The sequence below is a fragment of the Melozone crissalis genome, unplaced genomic scaffold, assembly GCF_028551555.1.
Source record: "Melozone crissalis strain CALT ecotype California unplaced genomic scaffold, PUWL_Pcris_2 ptg000005l_1, whole genome shotgun sequence".
Taxonomy (NCBI): Eukaryota; Metazoa; Chordata; class Aves; order Passeriformes; family Passerellidae; genus Melozone; species Melozone crissalis.
The window spans coordinates 4,305,371-4,327,936 of record NW_026535783.1 but is presented as its reverse complement, the minus strand read 5'-3'; the positions used below and the strand labels follow the sequence as shown (position 1 = coordinate 4,327,936).

Here is a 22,566-nt window from a genome sequence, read left to right as displayed (position 1 = left end):
GAATTAGTGCAGGATTTGTGAGTTTTTTAAAATTTTTTATTTAAGCATGTTAAGCAGATAGGTCTTGTGGGAGGAGGCAAAGCTTAAGCCTTTTGGCTGATGCTTTTGTGGAGGGGGTTTGGTGATCTCTGTGCTGTGGCTTTTTCTTTAATAGGCCTTCCACAGATCTCTGTTTCTCAATTATTTCCTTTTGTGAATGTGCGGGCTTATACAGAGTTTAAATTTATTGCCAACAGCTAGTATGTAAATTTTATTTATTTATTTATTTTTAAGTTCACATTTCCCTAACTGAAGTTCTTAGAGTTAGGATTCAGTCTCACATACTTGCTACTTTGCTTTACCTGTCCAAAATCAATGACTTTACTTGTATCTGTGTAACCTTGAGTGTCTTCAATTACTTTTAATATTAATGTCCTTTTCTTCATCTTTGTGGCATCACTTGAAGGCAGGAGTCATTTTGGGGTGTGATGTTCTTTTCAAATCAATCATCAGTCAAAGTGAGAGGATGTTTTTGATAGGAAAGAATGTAATTAAAATTTCATGTGAATTTCTATTACAGCAGCTCTGTAGTTACTGCTTTTGCTAAAAACATTTTTTCAATTGAAATATCATGTCCAGGCCTTTATGTAGAGACACGTATCTGTGACTATAAAAACTGTAGCAAGAGCATAATCCTACATCAATTTCTTTAACTAAATAGAAAGTATTACTTTGATATTCTGGATATGTAATGATTTCGTTTCATTTGTTTATTGGCATGAGTTTTCACAGTTCCAAAGTGCAAGTAGTTCAGATACCACAGGTTGGTTTATGGAGACCTAATAAACTGAACAAATAAAGTTGTCTTTGCATGATGTTATCATCTTTCTGGACTTAAATATTTTTAAAATGTACTTTTAGGCAGCTGCAGTGAAAATAAAGGAACTGGAGGATGATGCTGCAGCAGCAAGACTAGCACATGTAGAATGTAAATACACAACAGATGTCATGCAGGTAAACTTTTGATTAAATATTTGGTGGAAGTTTGCAGTAAAATAGAAGATGGACTTGTAAAGGTGCAATCTTCCAAAAATGTTAAGATTTCCTTGCTCCAGTGAAAACACTGAGTAGATATTTTTGCAATGATTGTCAAGACTGTAAAAGGTAATAGAAAAACATCTCCTTTATTTCCAGGGAACTGTCAAGTTAATAGAATCAATATTAAAATAAAATGTCACATTCTTATGTTTTAGAATTCAAAGTAGCATTGAAACAGTGAGGGGAAAGGAAATGTTTCACAATAGTTAAACTGCTAAAATATTCTGTCCTATATCTCTGGAATGGGCACTTATATAATTTCAGAGATAGAGTGTACTCACCCAACTTCTCTAGGTGTGAGATATTAATGCATCCTGAGGCTGCAGTTCCAAATGTAAATATTCAGAGTTCATTTCTGCTATTACATCTGCTGTTACCAGAAAAGTTTGAATATATGAAAAAATGCTATATGTATACTTGAATATTAAATTTTTGTATCATTAAACTGTGTCACATAGGGTTTGATCCATTAAAGCAATTAGGATTTATTAAAAAAAAAAAGTGAAAAACCTGAAAGATGATTGCTGAGTGATCTTTTGATCTGCTGAGTGATCTGACTAGCAGTGGAATTTAGAAACACTAAATGAGAAAACAAAAGTGAATTTCATTAATTTTTTCTTATTTTCTGAGGAACTCAAAAAAGCATTTCCACTTCTTCAGTCAGTTATTTTTTTATTACTTTTTCTAAGTACAGGCACTTGGATTTCTGAAGTGATGATTAAATAAGTAATGATGATGCAGGTTTTTTTATTCCTTCTCTACTTTTACAACATACAAAGGGAAAGGTAACATTCCTGGAAGTTAGAGATTTCTCTTCTTTGGGTGAAGAACACAGCAGGTTTTCTTTCTTGTTTATGTACATGAACAAGCTCCACATGAGCTTTGCTCTGAGTGCAAGTGTAACTTTTACTGTTTATCCTACACTTTTATGAGCCTACTTAATGAATAGAATTTCCCTGGAAAACTTCAGTAATATAAATAATTGAAATCAGGAAAATCCAAACACCACGCAAGGACAACAAAATATGCTTTTGGTTGGCATATCTATTTCTCTCTGTTTTGAACTCTATGTATTAATACATTTCTATGTGTGTTCAATGCTTTCTGATTCCATACAGAATTAATAGAATATATTCACCTGTAAAAAGCAGAACAGAGCAGTGAACAGCATGAAAGACCGTGGTAATCTTTCCTAACTTCCCTTAACTGCTTTCTTAACATTTGCTAGTTGAGAATTCAAGAACTCGAAGACGTTTTGAATGAAGATCAGCTCGGCAGAAGACAAGCTTTGCCAGAAGGGGTAGCAAGGGAAGATTTCAGAGAGCCAGTAAATGCTCTTGAGACAGGAAAAAAAGCGTAAGTTTCCTTTTAAAGCCATTCCAAAATGGCAGTAGACAGCTTGAGTACAAAATAGAAAATTCCCTGCAATTTTCAGTCAGCAGAAAATTCTAGGGCAATGGGACAAACCAAGCTAAAGGTTCAGAATCTGGCAGTCCATTAATAACAGGCCCATATCAGTAACCAAAGCTATTGTGAATGGTACAGATAATAACTGGCCTGCTACAGATTATTTGCCAAACCAAAAATTTTGAAACTCATATTTATGGTAGGGTCCAGCCTCCAGTAGTGTTTGGGGTGAGTGTAGGAAAAGATATCCAGCAGATATCCAAAAGATGTCCAATTCTTATATTATTATGAAAACATTGTTTTCCACTTCAGTGAGTCAGTTGGATCTCTAAGACTCCTGTCAAGAAGTTGGGTATCATTTATAGTGGGTAATCTTTGTTTTCAACTTTTGAATGACTGTAGAAAGCTTGACATGGTTAAAAAACATTGAAAAGTGTGAGAGCACAGGAAATCTCTTGGGATGTTTCCACAGCACAGTCTGCTGTGCCTGTGGTAGCAGAACTTGGGTAACCTCTCTTTCAGCCTAGAACTATTTGGGTCCGTATACACAGGTGTTTCTTTTGACTTACTCACACAAGGAGTAGTGGAGAAGGAAAAAAATCAGTTTTCCCACAAGAGAGGAAGTTTGTAGCCCGAGCAACTCGTTCAAGATTCATGATTATGGACATGTTTTTAGTAAGATACTTCAAACTTGAGCTGGAAAAACCTTTGTCATCCTTTGCAAACATCATTTTTAAGCAAGCTTTTGGCTTTCCTGATACCATGCCTAAATACTTAGGCAATCTTTTAAAATTCTTCCTTGCATTCCCTCTCTGTGCTTCTGTGTCGTTTATGCTGTTGTTTTGCCTTGTAGTTTCCTCATCAGCTGCCTGTTTAGTCATGCCAGGCTCTTGGTATATCTGTTTTCCTGACTGACACAGTACAAGAACAGATTAAAATTCTGGGTAGCTTGCTTTCAAAGTCAGACCAGAGTAGGGTCAGGCATGTGGAAATCTTAAGAGCAAGAACTGTACTTGAAATCAGGACTGATGATGCAACATGTGACATGGTCTCTCTGAAGACAGCTGTTGTGCTAATTAAAATATGAAGAATTCTGTTTGTTATATGTAACTTTGAGGCCACATCCAAAAAATCTTATGAATTGCATGACAGCAGGCTTGGTAACTGAAAATATAACCTCTTGAAAAATCTTTCTTAGAAGGAATATCAATTTCTTCATTCAATTAAGAAAGGCAAGCAGCTTCAGGATCCATGTGATGTGCTAAAGTGGTATCTGCCATATCCATTGATTATCATTTAAAAGAACATAGAGCATCCGACAAAAGTAATTTTGGTTAAAGTATCTTTTTTGTGGAAACTTTCCAGTTCACCAAGACAGCATATAACCTACGGTATGGAATGGAAAGACAAGGTTGAGGCCATGAGGAGAGCTCAAGATCCCAATGCCACAATAGCGGTTCCTCCAGACAGCTTCAGCCTGCATGAAGGCTCAATAGTAAGGAAAAAAATCCTCAATAGTAAATTGCAAATACAAATAAAAAGTGCTCAATAGTAAGGAAAAATATGTGACACACATTGTTTAGGTGTTTTAAAACATACTGTCAAAATATTTACTGTGGTGAGGATTTGCTGCATTTGCTGTGCTGAGCTGCGGAAGAACTCTGCCATTCTCTCACCCTTTTTGTTATTATGTTACCTTTAAAAAAATTTACTACATGAATAAATGTAACCAATGACTTGGAGAAGCTCATTTGAAAATATTTTTAAAGTATGGGTAGGATGTACTGGCATTCCTAATTAAGGCATTTTGTAGATATTGATTATCATATCATGTGAAGAATGTTCTTTCTACCTAACTTTTTTGTCAAGTTTCATTAGCTACCATTGTAGAAATGCTTCTTTCTATTTCATACACCTTTTTAGTTTTAGTGCAAGTATTTAACTGTAAAAATTGCTTGAAAATTGTTTCAAGCTTTCAGGTGGAAAAGCAGAGGGGATTTTTTTCTTGTTGTTTTGTTTTTTACTTGTTTTGCTGTGGCTTTGGCACATTGGATGTATTTCGCTGGATTATTTTCTGAAAACTTTCTCCTCTTATGTGACCACTTTGGGCTTTTCTACTGTCTTTACCCAGCTACACCTTGAATAACAATTTTGTCATCGTTTTGCATAGCAGCAGGGACAAAGGAAAGTTGTCAGCATGTTTAGAAAATCTCTCCTTTGATAGTGTGGTAACATCTGCTCTCTTTCTACTCTTAGCAATATAAATATTTTTTTGCTGGTGGCTTGGAAACTTCTCTTTCTCTCTCAGAGCTCTGAGCATGGAAGGTACATGAGGTCTGTTCCCTGTGGACAGGAGCAGAGACCTGCATCAGAGAGTCTTCAGATTTGTGGGTGTCTTTTGTTCAGTTGATGGAGTGATTCCACATTTTGTCTCAGTGCTGTCCACTGCCCAGGCAGATCTGTGATTCATAAGCTGGAGACAAATAAAATCAGGATCTTCTTTTTTCTTTCTGGGAGAATAACAGCTTCTTCCCTGCAAGCATTCATGTATTAAAAGACATTTGCTGGCCTAGTTAGGCTGAGAAAGTAATTTCATCAGGCACAAAAGGAATACATGCAGAGAAAAGCAACTGTCTGTCCTAACTACAGGCATTAATGATTGCTATTTATAACTACAAAAGACAATTGCAAGCTGAAAATATTCTACTAAAATTCTTGCTTAACCTAAAGTGCTTGCTAGCTGTTGCTGTGGCAGAAGTTTTCCTTTTTATTTGTATTCCCTAGTAAAATATATGACATGGCAATAATTATGGACAAGATTCCATTCATGATCAAGATTTCTTTTAATGGAAACAGTATTTAATGGTAGACTCAAAATTAATGTTATATTATCGCAAGGTTAAAAAATAAAGGGTTGTCTCACTGTCATATTCATAGAACTGGTTGTTTTAATTGTTTTACTCAAAGGATTTCAAACCACAAGACTGTCCTGAGCAGGTGATAAAAATGTTCATTTTTGGAAGAGTTGTATTAGTAGTTGTCTTATGAGATCAGGTATTTATTGCCTTGGATGGCTTTGCATTTTCCCAAAGCTGTTTGTATTTGTTTGGGAAGCAGAAGTGCCTGTAGGTGGTCCTGTTTACTCCATTGAGACAGCTCTGATTTTGCTTCCCAAAGTTAAAAACTAAGTATAGATAACATTTAATATATTGCTGTTAGTCTCTGCTATACCTATGCTTCAATTGTGTGAAAATGCCAGTGTGGTCTCTTCCATTCAGTTTCCCCTCCTGCTTTCTTGATCTGTACAGTATTTTTCCATGTTTTATACCATTTTTATGCTTCCTGAATATGTTCTTTCCACTCTAGTCTGATAATCTTATAGTGATCTCTGACTGTACTGATACAGCATTTGAGAAACAGCTTTCTATTATCTTAAGGCACTTGTATGAACTGCAAGTATGAACAATTGAATTTCTACTGCATGCTGTTGTTGCTAAAATTTATTTTTAATCAATTTAATATACTACTGATTAAAATCACTGTAAAGAAATGAGGCATGGCTTGTGGAGTTTGACTGATGGAGCTGTAGGCCCATTTTGGCCAGCTGATTAATCATATATAATCCACACAAAGCAAATTTTTAAAGGAATTTAGAGTGTATTGTGCTGCCAAGCCAAATGGACAGTTTTCTGTGTGCTGTGCAAGTGTTGGGGGACAATTTGGAGGCACCTCAAGGTATTAACATGGGTGAATGAATTGCATCCACTAAGAGCATGGAAATTTTTAGCTGCCAGGTCATGGTTGTGGCTCCCACAGGACTGGGATTTACTCACACACTTTATTTACATACTGTGTCTAACTAGATAAATTTTGTGAAATCTGTTTTCTTACTCTGCTGTAATATTATGGCTGCAATTATTAGAAATGAACTGAGGAATTTTGTAAAGCTGTGAGAATGAACCTTAAGGGCTCGTTTTCAGCTGTGATCAGCGCTGCTACTGCACATATGATGCATCTCTTTTGATTTTAACATTGCCCAGCTACAGCAATTAATTTTTTTCTTTGTGTTCCAGAGGGAGATGTCCATCCTCCTGAACTTATACCAGACCCTGGCAAACGCCCAGGTGCTTTCCAGACAGACAAACGTCCCCCTGGAAGAATTACCTTGGACAGAGCTTTGTGCGCTCTTGCGTGAGAATGTTGAAGCCCTGGTCTCGAACTTCAACAAGGCTAAGCAGAGGGTGAGCGTGCCCAGGCATCAGCTGCCTCTGCTGAGCTCAGTGACTTTTATTCACACTGCAGTCTCGTTAAAAAGGACTGATATTCATGCCCCCAAAAAAGGATTTGGACACTAACAAATGAGCACCATTAATGATGGCTTGTCCACTGCTCAGTTTGTTGCCAGGGGCATTTAGATGTGAGTGGAGTGTGCATCAAGTCTCCCAGCTCCACCTTCTGTGCAGGATATTGTGAAAGGACAATCTGATAGTAGCCACAGGGACCTAATTAAAAGACAATAAATTCATCTTACTGAGGAAGAAATTCACTGAACATAGTCATTTACAGTCATAAATCAAATCTTTATTTTACTGTAATCCAGAGGCAAAATACACTTTCTCAAGGAATATCACCTTGTAATTATGTGTTTATGATTCAGATGTACTATTTGAAAGAATGCCAGTGTGGGGTTTTTTTGTTTAATTGTAACTTTGGACTATGACATTTTTATTCAGAAACAAACAGAAATACCTATTCTAAAACATGTCAGGATCTGTATGAAGGAGGAGCTGTACTTTTCTGAAAGGTTTTGAAGCAAATGAGCTTACATGGCTTTTCTCTCCAGAAAACCTTGTGGTTTTAGGAAGGAAAAAGCCCCTTCTAAAATAACTCAGCTGGCTCCAGAGGCTAAGCTATGCCTAAAGAGCTCTTCAGGGTATCACTTTGTGTTCTGGTTTATTTCTCTTTTGAAGTAGATGAGGAAAGGGAAGGGAAGGTGAACACTGTTGGCAGTGTTTGTAGGGCTTGTGTCTTATTGTTGCTTGCTATTTAATTAAGGATTGTTATTAAGACTGATTGTGAGGTCTCTAGGGCTCTTCTCATGTACTTAGCAGCTTTTCTGGGATTTTAGACTGTGCTGAAAAAACTTTATTTCCACACAATTCAGTGTGATCTATCTGGAAGTATCTTGATATTTTCTAGGAACAGAAAGTTGAGGTGTGTGCATTTGGGGATCATTGTTGGCTTGGTTCATTCCTCCATTTAGCTTGCATGAGAAGTGCAGTGTTAAAGCACAAGAGTGAATCCCTTCATGTTTGTTGAAAATACATCATAAACTTATGAGCTATTTGTAAGGAAAAAATTCTCTGTGCTAGAATTCCCTGAAATTGTTTTAAAACTTAATCATAACCTGGAATGTCTTGACTTTTCAACAAAAGAAAAAAATCAAAAACCACAACCAAACAAACAAAAAATTAAAGGCTGTGTTTTAATTATTGTTTGCAGTCATCACAAACTTCTAAAGGATATACTTGGATTACTAATTTAGTAAAATTGAATACAATCATTTAAAAAAAAAAGTTATGAAGTGTCTGGCTCAGGTTTCCTGCAAAGAGGGTGACAAGGTGGTAGAAGGCAAAACCGAAACCAAAAAATATATTTCAGTTTTGTTTTGAGAACCAAGTAATTTATCTGCCATGAAAGGGTTTTACTTAGTTTTAATAAAATATTGAAAAAACTGCAGTTTAGATTTTATGCTGGAATAGTCTGTGCTTAACTTAAAGTGAAAAGGTAAATAATAATTTCTTCTTAAATGCTTATCACACAGATATCTCACCTAGAATATATGTGCAAGCACAAGACTGAAACTATGAACAACCTTCAGCAGAACCAGGAGGATGCTTTGGAGAAAATGTCTGAACAGTTAAAAGCACAGGAACACTGGTCGCAGAAAGAAAAGCAATATCTTGAACAGCAGTACTCAAACGCCCTTGCAGAAATTCATGCAAGATCACAGGTATGGTGCTGTGAACTTCTAATTTTTTTTTCTTTAAAAATTGAATTGATTATTTCAATAGTTTAAGCCTCTTAGCAGTTAAAGGTCATTTGGGAATTTTAGTATACGTTTAAAGTTTAAAAAAATCCAAAACCAAACAACAAACCAACCCATCCCTGTGCTAATATTAACATCACTTAAAAAAAGAAATAAATTACTTTGATGAAGCATTTGTTGAAGAGAATTTAGTCTTCAGGCCCAGCTGAGAAGCCTGATTTCATCTGCAGATAGCAGTATTCTTTTTCTGAGAATGTTAAAGCTGTAAGATCAACTTTGCTTGTTTTAAGAATTACTGATGGCAGCAGCTACTTTTTCAGCATCATCATTTGCAGAGATTGTATAGAATAACAATAATGTGGTATCACCTGGGGATAAATTTAGTTACGTATGTACTGATCCTAAGAGCAGTGGTAGATTTCAATGGTGTTAAGCAATTCTGTTTTTCTGATACTACAGTGAGGAGTGGCCTAAAAGTGTGAAACTGTCACTCCTTGTTAGATGAGTTATTTGCGATCCAAAATGTTCCCTGTTATTCCACAACCACCATTTACTGTCTTTATCATCACACTCCTTCATGCCTGTTTCAATTAAAAGCATAGTGAATAAAGGAAATAGATGTCCCTTGTTATTTGTGAGTTACTGCAACTAACTTTACAGAATAATGCTGTATTTGATGCAGATTTCAGGACTGGAAGTCTCTGCATGCTGAAAAATTCAATCTGTCAACTTTCATGTTCCAGACTTCCTGATGTTTTTCCTCTCACTTACACTGGCTTTCTGCTCGGTACAGCAGTGTTTTCTCTGAAATTGGAGGATGTTATTAGTATTGTTAAGTCAATTAATAAAACTGAATTGTGGGCAGACAGGTGGTGTTGGACCTTCTGTGAGCTGTCACGGTGTTGGTGGATTGTTTTCAGAAATCAAGAGTCCATTTGCAATTGATTATCATGTAAATTTCCCTCCTACCACTGTTTTTGTTTCATTCATCTTATTCTGTAATTGCTTACTAGAAGAGACACTTTCATCACAATTATTACTAACGACTTTTGCTCCTTTAATGCATCATTTGAATGGCAAAGCTAAATTTTCTTTTCATTCTTGTCTAGGTAAAAACCATGTAGTTAATGTTTCGTCCATTATAGTTTGGTTTGTTTCTGTCACAGGAATGTGAAGAAACGGTGCAGAAAAACAGGCAAAAACTCTATGGCCTTGAACAACTCTCTGACAAACTGGCCCAAGAAAACAATACCTTGAAAAATTCATTATTAGATGCTTTCAAGGCACGCTCATTCCTGCTGGCAGCCTCTGCACTGCTATCAGGGGCCCTGTGCTCTCTCTACGGCCGACTGTGCGCCATGTCTTGCCAAAGAGACATTCTCCAGGAACAGGTGAACCAGCAACAACTATTGAACCACAAGATCGTCAGCCTCCTTTATGCTCTCCCTGCTGTCATGGAAAGAAACCAGGACGAAGTCAGGACAAGGCAAAGAAGAGCCAAGAAGCTGGCTTATGTTTTCCGAAGAGCTGTGATTGTAGCTCTGGCTGCCAACAGGCTGAGGGGTCTGGCCCGATATTCTTGTACCTTTTTTGTCTGGTCAGACGGATGCAGAGGAAGCCCTGGAATTCAAGTTTGTCTGGGAGAATCCAGAGGCAGGCATCCTGTGACACGTAAGTGAAATGTTTTTAAAGAGTTACATCAAATTGCACGTTTAGGGAATAACAAAGAGGAATATTATTTTTATTGCTGGGGCATAAAAACATATTTAATGACATTTTGACAAATGCTATTTATGGATTTATGTTTTTTATATTGCTTGACAAATGCATTTCACTCTAAGAGGAAATGCCTAGTCTTAGGTTAAGAATTGCAGGTAAAATTTCAGTTATGCACATGAACTAAACGCTATCTGATATTTTTGATATTTGTGTTATGGATTTTGGAACTAGGTGCTACAGCATCTTCCCTGTGGTAAATATCTTGCAATGTTCCTAAATGATTTTTCTTTTTTTTTGGAAAAGGTATTTCCTCTTTTTTTAAAAATAATTTTTAATATTAATTTCCTAAAAACCCACAAAAATTGCTTTCTGATACAGGTAAAATATTAGCATAGGATTTCAAAATTTTCTTTAGAGGTATGTCTATTTGCCCCTTTCTGTTGCCAGACCAGTTTATATTTCTCTCTACAAGGATAAAGGGTATTAAAAATGTTTTCCAAATTAGAAGATTCATCTACTTTTTTTTTAATGTCATTCGGGAAGCATGCTTCAAACAGTCTAAATTGTCCTGACTAATTTCTTGTTTATATGCTTATTTTTGGTCAATTTCTTAAAGAGGGGGAGGCAACAGTGTGCCATATTTTTGTGATTTATTTATCCTGCTAGCTGCACTTCTGTTTTACAGGTTTTGGAGAGGAAGGAGTTGACTGTATTGAAGCAATTAACTGGTTGTGTAGCTCTAACCTCTATACTGCAATGATCAATTCTATCTCAGATCTGGAGGTTGTTCTCAACAACCAAGGTAATTTTAACTGCATATTGTTGTAGCAGAAATATATTTAAAAAATAAATAAGTCAGGGTGGTCATATAATTTCCATTTTTATGATTTTATCTAAAGTATTCTGTTTAGATAGCTCTGAAGAGATATTTCTGAATATTTATGATAGACACCTTTGACTAGAGGTTATGTCCTGAGCTAGTCAATACAAATTTTAGTGGGGCTGTTTCCCTGAAAGAGTAATTTTACTGCAGGCTAAAATAATAACCCTTTTCTACATTCTCTGAATGATCACATTTCTGTACTGTTGGAACAGATTAATTTTCTTAAACAGCTGATAGGATATTTTATCCTTTCGGTATATAGAGGCCATGGAAGCAGAGGGCTGTTTCTGGAGTTTATTTACACTGAGAACTGATACAGGTTCCCTTGATTCATCTGCATTTCCGCCATCCCTCGTTCTTAGTTAACCTGTAGTTTTAGAGTCCCCACATTTTTGTCACAGAAAAAAGGATAGTAGAAGAGGGATAATTTATGTGAATAAAGGGAAATAGCAGGAGAAAGATAAGGTGATGCATTTTCCAGGAGCCTAAACACTACATCGGTATAAAAGTTGACATTGAATCAAGTGTGTTTAGATTCAGTTTCAGGCACTTTCTTCTTTCATCATGCTCTTTTCAATAAATTGAATTCATATCCTTTAAAAGCAAAGTTTGAACAGTGTTTCAGATTCAGCATTCTATGTTTCAGAATATTTACAGGTTCCATCCTGTATAAGTGAAAACGAACATGATATTATAAGAAATGGGAACTAATAACCTGCTTGATGTTTCCTTTTTGTTGTTTTTTTCTTAAAGATTCAGAGCTGTGGCTTTCTAGTAACTCGCTGATCGGCACAGCCAGGAACTGCTTTGCAAAACTGATGGACAACCTGAGCGTTCTGATGGAGACAGTTCAAGGGAAGACTCGTGGGTGCAGAGCCTTCCTGGAGAGGGACTCCCTGATAGACAGGCTGGCTCGTGGGCTCCGCAGACTAAATGCCCAGGCCCTGGAAGCTGGATTGCATGACAGACTGCCCAGCACAGTAAGCAGACTTGCAGTCCTCCTTCATGGAAACAGAAGGTTTACAGCAACATTGAAGCTCCCTTGATAGCAGCATTTCTTTTGTTTCAGACTGGTGATGAGTCCATGACAGTGAAGTGCTACTATATGGACACTCAGAAGTTGATTTGTCACACATTAGGGTGTGAATAGGTCTTTTCTTTTATTGAGAAAGAATTTTTGGAGGAGGTTTAGTGTATCCAAGTAAAAGATTTTTTTTAAGTTCTATCAGATCTGCATTAGCTTGTAAGCACAAATTTGCTTTTGGCTTGATGTAAATGTTAAGGTTGCTTTTTATTCTTGTTTTCTACTTTCTCATGTTTACCATCCTTTCTTTCAGTAAAGATAACCTTCTTCCCTTTAACCAAAATAAAAGGATAAACTCTTTCCCTACTAATCTTTTCTAGTAAACCTTAGGTGAAAATAGTACTTCCTTGTAAACAGAATTTGCAGTTACCCTTGGTAGGTGACAGGTTCAAACTTTTGTCCTTGTGTATGTCTTTTAGAGATGGAGGAAAAAATTATGTTTTGTCTTCTTTTTCTTGAGTCTTAAATATTATTTATTTTATTGCTAAAACAGCAGATTTTATAGCCCATCAACTTGTTTTTGTTTGCTGACAGAGAAACATAGCAACTTTGCAGCAAGAAATATTTGCATTTTCACGAAGGCTTCATGCAGCAGAAGTAGAGTCCCGCTCACTGTACCTGCAGCTTCAAGAATGCAGATGGGCTTTCAACAAGATGCAAAAGGATGCTGAAAAAACCCACAGACTGCAGACCCAATTAAGTGAAGTTCAGCAAGTAAGTGCATTTGACTTGGAGGCTCTCTTGCTTAAAAGAGACTCTCCTTTCTACACATGTTTTGATTTGTGTTCTTTTGGAAAACAAGCATCAAATTGATTTACTTTCAACAGAATTTTCCAGAAACCTTGCCTTGTAAATGTCACTAAACCAGAAGACAGATTTATTTAGAAATATCTCTTTTCCACTGCAGTTACCTTTTGATTTGTAGAAGGAGGTATCCTGTATAAATTAGAGTTTGGTCTTCAGCAATCCAGGTTCTCCCATTTGCTGGAAATGTTGATCTGATTTATATATCCTCAAAGAAGATTTCACTTAATAGAATAAAGTCAGTGGGAATGAGGGTATTCAATAAAAATTTTAATGAAATATAAACATAGCAGTTTAAACTCTGTAGGGATGTTGATGAATGTTATAATAAACACAATGCAAAGTTTAACAGGTCTGTTTCCCTGAAGAAGTAACTTTATGGCAGGGGGAAAAAAGCTTTTGTCTATATTCTCAGTAGCACAAAATTCCCCTGAGCCTTTTGCTGTTGGTGATTGACTTACTGAGACACTGTGGGTTCCCCAACCTGAAGCCTAGTTGGTAGAACCTGTCAGGGGGTTCTACCAAGCAAAGAATATCTGCTAGATGATGTCTCGCCCATTGTCCTTCCTGTTCTTAGCTAGTAAAATGGAATTTTTTTTAAGCTCAAAAATATCTAATCATCTTCAGTTTTGCTCTTAACAGGTTTTATGCCCTTAGTGGTTTTGGACTGTTAGATGAAAATTATCACATATTAGATAGTAGTTGAAATGCAGATGACAGCTTTCTTTGAAGAATTACTTCTTTCTGGAACAGTTTTTGGACAAGAAGAACAGCCCACAAAGGTGTTTACAAGGGTTAATAAGCTCTCCACTAAAATTCTGAACATTGATCTGCATATTTTTCCTTCTAAATCCTGAAGTTTTGCATCCCATGGTGTTAATTAGAATAGAGTAATGAAATCCAAGACTTTACATGAATGTTCTTTATAAAAAACACAGCAATTAACTGGTCTGCCATCTTATTGTTCAGCGATGTCTTCATGTTAAAAAAACCTCAATACTACTCATAAGCATGCATTTATTTTAGAATTTGATATGTTTGCAAGTGGAACTCACTCAATGGTAGGGAAGCCATTGGGTATAGTTACAGAATCAGGCACAACTTGTTTCTCTTTGCAGCACATCAACAAAGACAATATACAGGAGGAGTTACAAAACGCTTTACAGCGTGAGCATGAGGCACAATTGCTTTTACAAGAGCACCACCAACGGATTCAGGAGCTGAGTAATAGACTGGAATCACAAGCATTTTCTGAGCTAAGTAAAAGCCAAGTATCTCCGACGGTAAGATTATTCTTCTTATAATATATATATATAAAATAAATTCTTCTTATACCAGAGTATTACTTTTGATTAAATAAGCCAAATAGTGCAGTCCTTGTGTAAATAAAATTACCGGAGTAAATACACCCGCACTACTCAGTCTGCTGGAACTTTAGGCTACTGAGAAAACACTTCAAAGACTCCTTTTAAATTTTTTTTTAGCTAATGGGGTTTTTTAACAGTTTAAGAAAAAGTCTTCAATGGGGGGTTTTTTTCGGGTTTTTTTTTTTTTTGCCTACAATCATTTTGTTTTCTAAAGAACATTTATATGTAGCAAACACTAAGGGGGTTCTGGGTCAGTAATGCTTTTGCTAGGAAATTCATAAAACCTTCGGAGGCAGTGGTCCAAATCTTCTTTACAATCAATTTATCCTTCACATTGGTCAGTAGTCAGTGGCGTAAAGTGAAGTTTATTTGGGCTACAGAGTAACTCTGCTCTCTGTCTGCTGGCAGGGCCTCCCTGATGCAGCAGAGGAGCTGAGGAAAAGAGACCAAGCTCTAGATCAACAGGAGAAACTCCTGAAAGAAATGGAGCAGGACCAGAAGCGGCTGTGGGATACTCTCGAGGAGGCCGAACGTGCCCTTGATCAGGGAATAAAGTGAGCCCTGGGGCCTGGGGGATGTCACCTGAAAATGAACAGAGATTTAAATTTCTACTTCCAAGGGCGGGGCTTTAGCCCTGGACAATGTAAGATTAGAAGAGAAAAGTACATCTGTCTCTTTTATTTTTAAATTCAGGGATAGTATTCTAAAAACAAAAGTGTTAGTTCAAAATACTAGGGCATCCATTTGATGCAGTTATCCCATAATAGTTCTTCAAATTCTGGGTGCTGAAATAACTGGCAAAAAAAAAAACCTGTGCTATCTTACTGATCTGACATATCTTTGGCAGATCCTTAACATTCTGTTTATTTAAGAAATTGTTGTTTGTTCTCTGAGTTTCCATGCCAACTTTTTCTAGACAGATACAATTTATTTATAGTAAATATAGAAGCATCAGCTAGGGGACGGGTCTTCACTGTCAGAGAGACTGAAACCCATTTTGGATCTATGGCTTTCCTGTGGTACAAGATAGATCCTCCTGCTGATTTCAGGGAGTTTTGGATTTAGACCTAATCCCCACACCACTTACACCATAACCTGGAGAGGAAGGAAAGGCTCAGGCAGTGGTCTTGAAAAGATTGGTAGTCAAAAGGAGCCCCCTTGACTTAAAGCTTATTACTAACTTATTCTTATGCCATTTGAAAAAAATAAGTCTTTGCAGACTTTGTTGTCTAATACTTTTCATAGTATGAAGTATGTGTTACGAATATTGTTGTTCCATGGCTAGGATCTAAAAAAATTTTAGTTCATTAAAATTTCTCATCATACCTGGGATCATTTGACCTCTGAAGAACAATATCTGAGAAGATTTAAGGGTTTTATTCACCAGGGAAATAATGTAATTTGTATGGTCATCAGTTAAATGTTTAACAAGCTAAGTAAAATGACAAATGTTATTTGGTATGATTTGATCAAAGCAGGTGTCACCTGCAGAAAGATTTGTTCCAGAAAGCTTGCCCTTTTCATCCTTCCCCAATCTATTTTGGGCATTTCAGTAAAGATCATTCCTTGTGGCCATATATATATATATATCCAGAAAAGGTTATTCTAATCTGAAGTAACTTTAAAACTGGCTTTTTTTTTTTTTTTCCTTGTATATAGCAGCTGAATATCAACAAAGAAAGCTACTCTTCCCTCCATTATTACAGCAACTCTTCACAACTAATAGGTTTTATTTCTCCCTTCGGAATATAAGCAAAAAGATGAAATAAACAGAATCTGTCTGTGGTTTCCAATACAAGAATATAATTCCATCCTGCTAGAGACTTTTTATGACCTCTATATCCAAGCCATGATGGTTGTTCATTGATAGGCCTATGATTATCTAAATTTTAATTGCTTGTCCTCAACAGAAGCATCTTTCATATGGAAATGCACCAAATAGTGGTACATGAACTATTTTTAGGGTTTGCATTGGAAATATGAAAAAGAGAGAAAATCCTAATACTTTGGGTTATCAACAATTATTTTACAAGACATGACAGCCATAAAGTAGCAGAAGATTAATTTCTACATTGGCAGAGCTTCAGTTCCATAAAGTTACTCCGTTGTTCTTGTTTTGTTTTGTTTTATTTTCTTTTATAATAGAGACAAAGAGTTAATCATTGGTCAAATGAAAGCTGTGGAAGCTGCCCTGAATAAGGTAAGAATTTGAACTGTTCCCTCTGATTTGTGTTTTTAAACATGGCTAAAGCCTTAGAACTGCTAATTCTCAGGGGAGGAGAGAAGCTGTTGCAAAACAACTTCCTTTTCCTTAGTGTTGAAGTTTCCCCTCTCAACTTGTTCCATCTTAAAAAACCACAGTGAAATCAAATGCAAGTTTGTAGTACATACACAACTTTTTCTGAATGTAGAAGTTATGACAAAATTCACTTGCCTTCCCTCACTGAACACTTTTTCTGGTTGACAAGTGAAAACTAATGAACACACAAAAAATTGGCAACTGAAGTTACCCCTCTACTGAATAATAAAAAGTCACATGCTTGGTGGCCATATAACATTTGGCTTTGTGTCTGCTACTTTAACCTATGAAACATGATAAATAGGAAAAGGCAGGAAGTAGCAATCTGTGGTCAGAAACTTCCACAGTATTTTTTAAATCATATTTTAAACTTAATAGTAATCTCAAGTTTTTCCTCTGACTTGTACAATTGTGCCCTGATATAGGACTATTTGATGGTCCAACAAAGCTGTATGTATTAATTATTTAGGAGAAAGGACTATTTTCAACTATAGCTCTCATGGTAGATGGTTTCACAACTGTTTTTAATCTAGAGCAGCACAGAGCAGCAGTGATTTCATTACCTGGGAGTGTCAATTTCCCTTAGTATATCTTTAATTCCCAGCAATGTGGGAATCTCTATTTTAGTTTTGGAGATCACAAAAAACTGTTGCTATTTATTTAATTTATTTCTTTTCAGATCTCTTTTTCTAGTCTATTTCCTTTAATGTTCATGGAAAGTGACAGAATCTGAACTGCATGTTTCTCCTACAGCAAACTCTGCTGATAGAAAATTTCCGTTGTGCCACCACCATCTCCATACCGGCTTCTTTCAAACTTTGGAAGCGAATGTCATGCAGCAAGTGCTGTGTTTTTACAGTAATACATATTTGCCATATCCTTGGCCTTTCTCTTCTCAGACCAGGGCAAGGTGCTTTTTTTTTGGTAGCATTCTCTCCCAGCACTTTGAATTAGAGATTTATTTGCAACAAAAATTCAATCAGTCATACTTTATTCATGGATTTTAGGTCCAGTGATCAAAGCAAGTCCGCTCAATGGGCTCAAGGAGACACCATTCATCCCAGGTGGTGTGTCTGAAGGAGAATTACCACTGATGCTGGGGTTTTTTCCCTTTAGGCCAAAGAGCAGGCTGCGGCATCAAGTGCTGAAGCAGCCGCACCACTCCCCAGCCTGCAGCTGCAGACCCTTCCAGAGGAAGCAACGGCGGGCAGGCCAGAGGCTGCCTCATTACAGGTTAGAGTCTAAAACCAATCCCATTTAATATTTTTTTTAAATTTCCTTTCATTTTTTGCATCTGACATACAACTGCTCTGAGCATGTGGAGAGCAAAAAGCTTCAAAACTCTTGCAGTCAACAGTTGAAAGACTATTTCCATGTATACTCTTGCACGTGGTATTTCAGAGATGATGGTAACTTCTAATTTTGCAGTTACAGCGTTAAATAACTGACAGCAATACAAACATGGACAGAAGCATACATACCTGAAAATTAATATCCCTCTATCCCTCTCCCTTTTCTCCCATTAATATACAAAAGACTAATTAAAAAAAAATAACCAAAAAAACCCAAACAAAACCAAAGCCAAGATCCCCAGAAACAAGCAAAACCAACCAAACAAAAAAGACAAAATTTTCATATTCCTTCTTGGTCAGTATCAGATTTGTTTTCAACCCACAGTTTTAGAATCAATTGTGGGGTTTTGAGTATTCCTTATTTAAAAGAAACTGCTCTTTAGAATGTTTAAATATAGAAGCTATGTTGCTCATGTAGGTTTAAAAACTTGCACATTTCAAAATACTAATTTTGTTAGGATAAAACAATGAGTGGGAAAAAGGAGAAGTTAACAGAAGATGTGCCATATTTTCAGCTCTGAACATAGATTCAGTGCAATGCCTCCTCATTGTTTTTAAGTTTGATGTCTTCTACAGAAACTATATTAGTCTTTCTAGCTGTGCAGAATGCATTAGTGCCAAGACAGATTTTTTTTTTCCCAATGAGAGAACAAAAGGCAAAGTGAGTACATATTTCTTTCATTGTGCTGCTCTGTCTGAATTAGAGAGAGGGCAGGTAATCAAGTAAAGTGCAAGGAACTTAGGCAGAGTAAATATTGCATACAGTGTGTAAGCTTCTGCAGTAATTCCTTCAAATTTATTGTAGATTTTCAGTTCTGGTGCAGTATATAATTGCAAGATCAGGGTCACAAAATCAAACATTCAAGAAAGGCAGATTCTAAGCTGGAAATTTTTCACTGTTGCCCTCTTGCATGCATACATACACTTCAATATGATAAAGATATAAATTATGTGTGCATTATCGTGTTTCCACACTAAAATATGGAAATACGGAATATGTAAAGCCTTGAGATTCCCATGAAGCTTAATTAGCACAGATGAACTTTTCTGTCAAAAGGTAGAATTACAAATTTTTCCCCAGTACAGTGATGATCCATTTTAGAGCTTCACAAAAGTTCCCATGGGTGGCATCTTTCCACAGGAGGCATTGTGGCAATCGCCAGCTTTTCAATCCTGCTTTTCTAATTTGGTAGTCAATGCTGCTTTTTTTTTTTTTTTTTTTTTAAGTCCCATCTCAACTCCCATTCTTTTTAGACCTTACAATGATTGCAGAAGCATCTGCAACCTGTTCCCTCTTTCTCTCCAGAAGAGAATAAAATCACAAACAGTTGCATTTCGTATTTGCACAAGGTGCTTGTGGTACAAATAATATAGTACGGTGTGTGCTGGGGAGCTCGCTGGTGGGGCAGAACTGTAAAGTTCTTGTTCACCTGGCAGCCTCAGGTGCACTTGGTAACTCTGGCCATATACAAACAGCACCAATGGCTCACAGTGTGTGTCACTGTGACCTTCCTTTTCTTCATCCCTTTTCCTTTTTGTCCTTTCATCATCTCTCTTTCCCCCTTTTCCCCCTCTCTCTCCTCAGCCCTCATCTCTAGTTCCTGTTTGATTTCTTTCCAATCTCATTATTGAGGTTTCATTACAAAATTTGCCTTTTATGGACAGAGGTCACCTAATGGATTTTAGTTTTACTCTATGCCAAATTATTAAGGGCAGTCCTGCAATCTTGAGTGAGGTAAGCAGCTAGGAATGACTTTAGGGACTATTGTCATTAAAAGCACTGGAGTTTGTTTGCAGGCACATCCTCTAGAACTGCCTTAGTTAGTCTGTGATGAGAACATTTCCATTAAATGCCTTATAATCTGCAATAATCCTCTTTTGGGACTAGGACCACAGCACCAAGACAATTTGGAGATTCTTTCTGATGAAAAGAGATGTGATATGGGTTAATTTGCCACTGCTGTTTCCTAGACACCATGATGAAATAACATGATTGATTTTAGCTGCGTTAATATCTATTCTGAAAATCGTCAAAGTGATGAAAGGAAAGGAAAACTGCAAAAATCTTTTCAAATCCCTGTTTGTGATACTAAGCTGATTTTTGTCTGTATCACAGGTCTACATTCAAAAGACTAATGTAATACTGTCAAAAGGGGAAAATCATAGCAAATAAAATGTGATTAACCATTGTAAAGAAGACCAATAATTTCAACAGTTAGTTGAGACTACCCCAGGGGTAGATATAAAGTTACCAGTACTGCCAAATCGTCTGTGCTCTCTTGTCCTGCTAACTTTATGATCAATCCAATCAATGTAACAAAATTGGGACATTCTTCCACTGCATACATGGAAACAGCTATATTTTTCCAGTTATAGTGCAATCATATCATTTGTTTTCAGAAGTCTGTAGGTTTGTGATGTTTCTTTTGTTACTGCCAAGTTTATTCTTTTGCTGTGGAGTGGAAGGATTAGTAAATTGATTCATCTTGGAAGTGTGAACATTAGCCTTCAACTGTGTGGTAATTGTGAACAGAAATTGAACCTGCACTATGTGTTGTATTGAAATAAAATGAAAAAGTTGTTGCAAGAGCTCAATGCTGTATTGTATGCTTGAAAACATCTCATCAAAGCATCTCCTAACTAGGGTGTAGAGCAATTCCCTTTTCCTCAATGATATTAATATTCAACATTTTAGAAAAAAATAGAAAATCCACTGTTAGGTGTTTTTGATGTTTAAGTCCTGGGACTGACATTCTCCCTGGCTTACAAACTCTATTTTATTTCTCTGCTAGAAAAAAACCCATCTTTTGTAAAAAAATTGGATATGTGCTATTTGCCATTTAAGTGTCATTTGCCTGGCACTAATGATTCCTTCTACTTTTATTTAAGAATGTGGTTAGAAGTTTTGAGGATCTCTACTCACTGGCAGCTTCCAAAATTGATGTATTAAGAGCAGGAAGAGACTCTTCAGGCTCTACCTATGGATCCTTAACAGCTGTTGGGAGTCGTTCTGCTGAGGGTAAGTCTGCTCTTCAAGCAATTGTAGTCACTGGGATGAGGGTTCCTAGGCAGCATCTCTCTTCATGCTGCACAGCTTCTGTAGGCCAATACAGCAAAACTTAATTGTAAACATAATGGAGAGCAATAAAATTACTGCAAAGAGAAACATCCTGAGATATTTTCCAGAAGAGAAAGGGGATGGTGAAAGCTAGCACAGTCATTGAAATTACTACTGTATGTTTTTTTTCTGCTGGTCACTATTTGATAGTGGGTTTTTTGGTTTTAGTTCAAATTCCTTGGTTGATTAGTTGGATTGTTTTTTTGGGTTTGGGGAGTGGTGGTGGCAGGTGGGTGGGTATTAATTGTTTTATTTTTATACATTACCTTTATTTCTGTTCTTTTTTCTCTCTTTCTCTCTTTCCTTCTCTGTCTTTCTTTCTCTTTCTCTTTCTCTTTCTCTTTCTCTTTCTCTTTCTCTTTCTCTTCTCTTTCTCCTTCTCTTTCTCTTTCTCTTCCTCTTCTCTTCCTCTTTCCCTTTCCCTTCCTCTTCCTCTTCCTCTTCCTCTTCCTCTGCCTCTTTCTTTCCTTTTTTTTTTACCAAAGGACTTTCCTTTCTTTCTGTTATAAACAATAACATTTCTGTAATAGTCTTTTTTGCAACCATAACCCCTTCAGTTCTGTCTATGTCCTTGGTTTTTAACATTTACTTTCTCTGAACAGAATCCTCGCAAATTGACTTTGCACCTGGACCAGCTACTTCATCTCCTATTCCTATTACTCCTCCTGCTCCTGCAGGTAAGTCTGCTTTTCAAGAAATTATAGTTTCTTAGAAGTGAGTTTCCATGCTGCTCAGCTTCAGTAGGTAAATACAACAATACTTGATTTTAAACATAGTGGTGCAATAAAACTAATGATAAGAGAAATGATCTGTGACTTTACAGAATAGAAAGGGGATGGTGAAAGATAAAACAGGCATTAAAATTACTACTGTTTTTTTTTTTTTCTATTGTCCTGATTAGCTTAGATATTTTTGGTTTTAGTTTGGGTTTGGTTGGTTGAATCTATTGTTATTGGGTAGTAGTGGTGGTTGTTGGGTGGATGTTTTCTTTTTGTTTTTGATGGGTTTTGATTTTTGGTGGGTTTTTGATTTCTGTTATTTTTGTCTTTCATTTCTTTCCTGTCACTTTCTTTTTTTTTTTTTTTTTTTAATGAAGTCTTTTCTCCTTTCTTTCTGTTAGCAACCATTAACATTTCTGTATTGGCCCTTCTTTGCAACCATAACCCCTTCAGTTCAGTCATTTCCTTGCTTATTAAAATTTCTTCCTCCGAGTAAAATTTTTACAAGTTCACTTTGAATCCAAAGCAGCCGGATTTTCTCCTCTTTCTCCTGGTGGTGCTATTCCTCTTCCTTCTCCTATTAGTGTTGGTAAGTCTGCTTGTTAAGCAATTGCACTCATTAGAATTTGGGTTCCTAGCCAGCATCTCCCTTCATGCTGCACAGCTTCTGTAGGAAAATAGAACATCA

The 22,566-nt window shown here is 36.5% G+C and overlaps 1 protein-coding gene across 1 annotated transcript in view; it reads left to right on the top strand.

The window, feature by feature from the left end:
- The window catches only part of LOC128942611 (coiled-coil domain-containing protein 171-like), a 55,061-nt gene that overhangs the window by 6,273 nt on the left and 26,222 nt on the right, over positions 1 to 22,566 (top strand). Inside the window, exons 4-19 of the mRNA XM_054285179.1 lie at positions 901 to 993; positions 2,306 to 2,433; positions 3,850 to 3,979; positions 5,851 to 5,940; positions 6,558 to 6,725; positions 8,309 to 8,497; positions 9,700 to 10,204; positions 10,938 to 11,054; positions 11,889 to 12,115; positions 12,754 to 12,939; positions 14,142 to 14,306; positions 14,799 to 14,944; positions 16,536 to 16,590; positions 17,806 to 17,922; positions 20,931 to 21,060; positions 21,762 to 21,836. Coding sequence (XP_054141154.1) covers positions 901 to 993; positions 2,306 to 2,433; positions 3,850 to 3,979; positions 5,851 to 5,940; positions 6,558 to 6,725; positions 8,309 to 8,497; positions 9,700 to 10,204; positions 10,938 to 11,054; positions 11,889 to 12,115; positions 12,754 to 12,939; positions 14,142 to 14,306; positions 14,799 to 14,944; positions 16,536 to 16,590; positions 17,806 to 17,922; positions 20,931 to 21,060; positions 21,762 to 21,836 — 2,521 coding nt within the window. The remainder of the gene's footprint in view (positions 1 to 900; positions 994 to 2,305; positions 2,434 to 3,849; positions 3,980 to 5,850; positions 5,941 to 6,557; positions 6,726 to 8,308; positions 8,498 to 9,699; positions 10,205 to 10,937; positions 11,055 to 11,888; positions 12,116 to 12,753; positions 12,940 to 14,141; positions 14,307 to 14,798; positions 14,945 to 16,535; positions 16,591 to 17,805; positions 17,923 to 20,930; positions 21,061 to 21,761; positions 21,837 to 22,566) is intronic.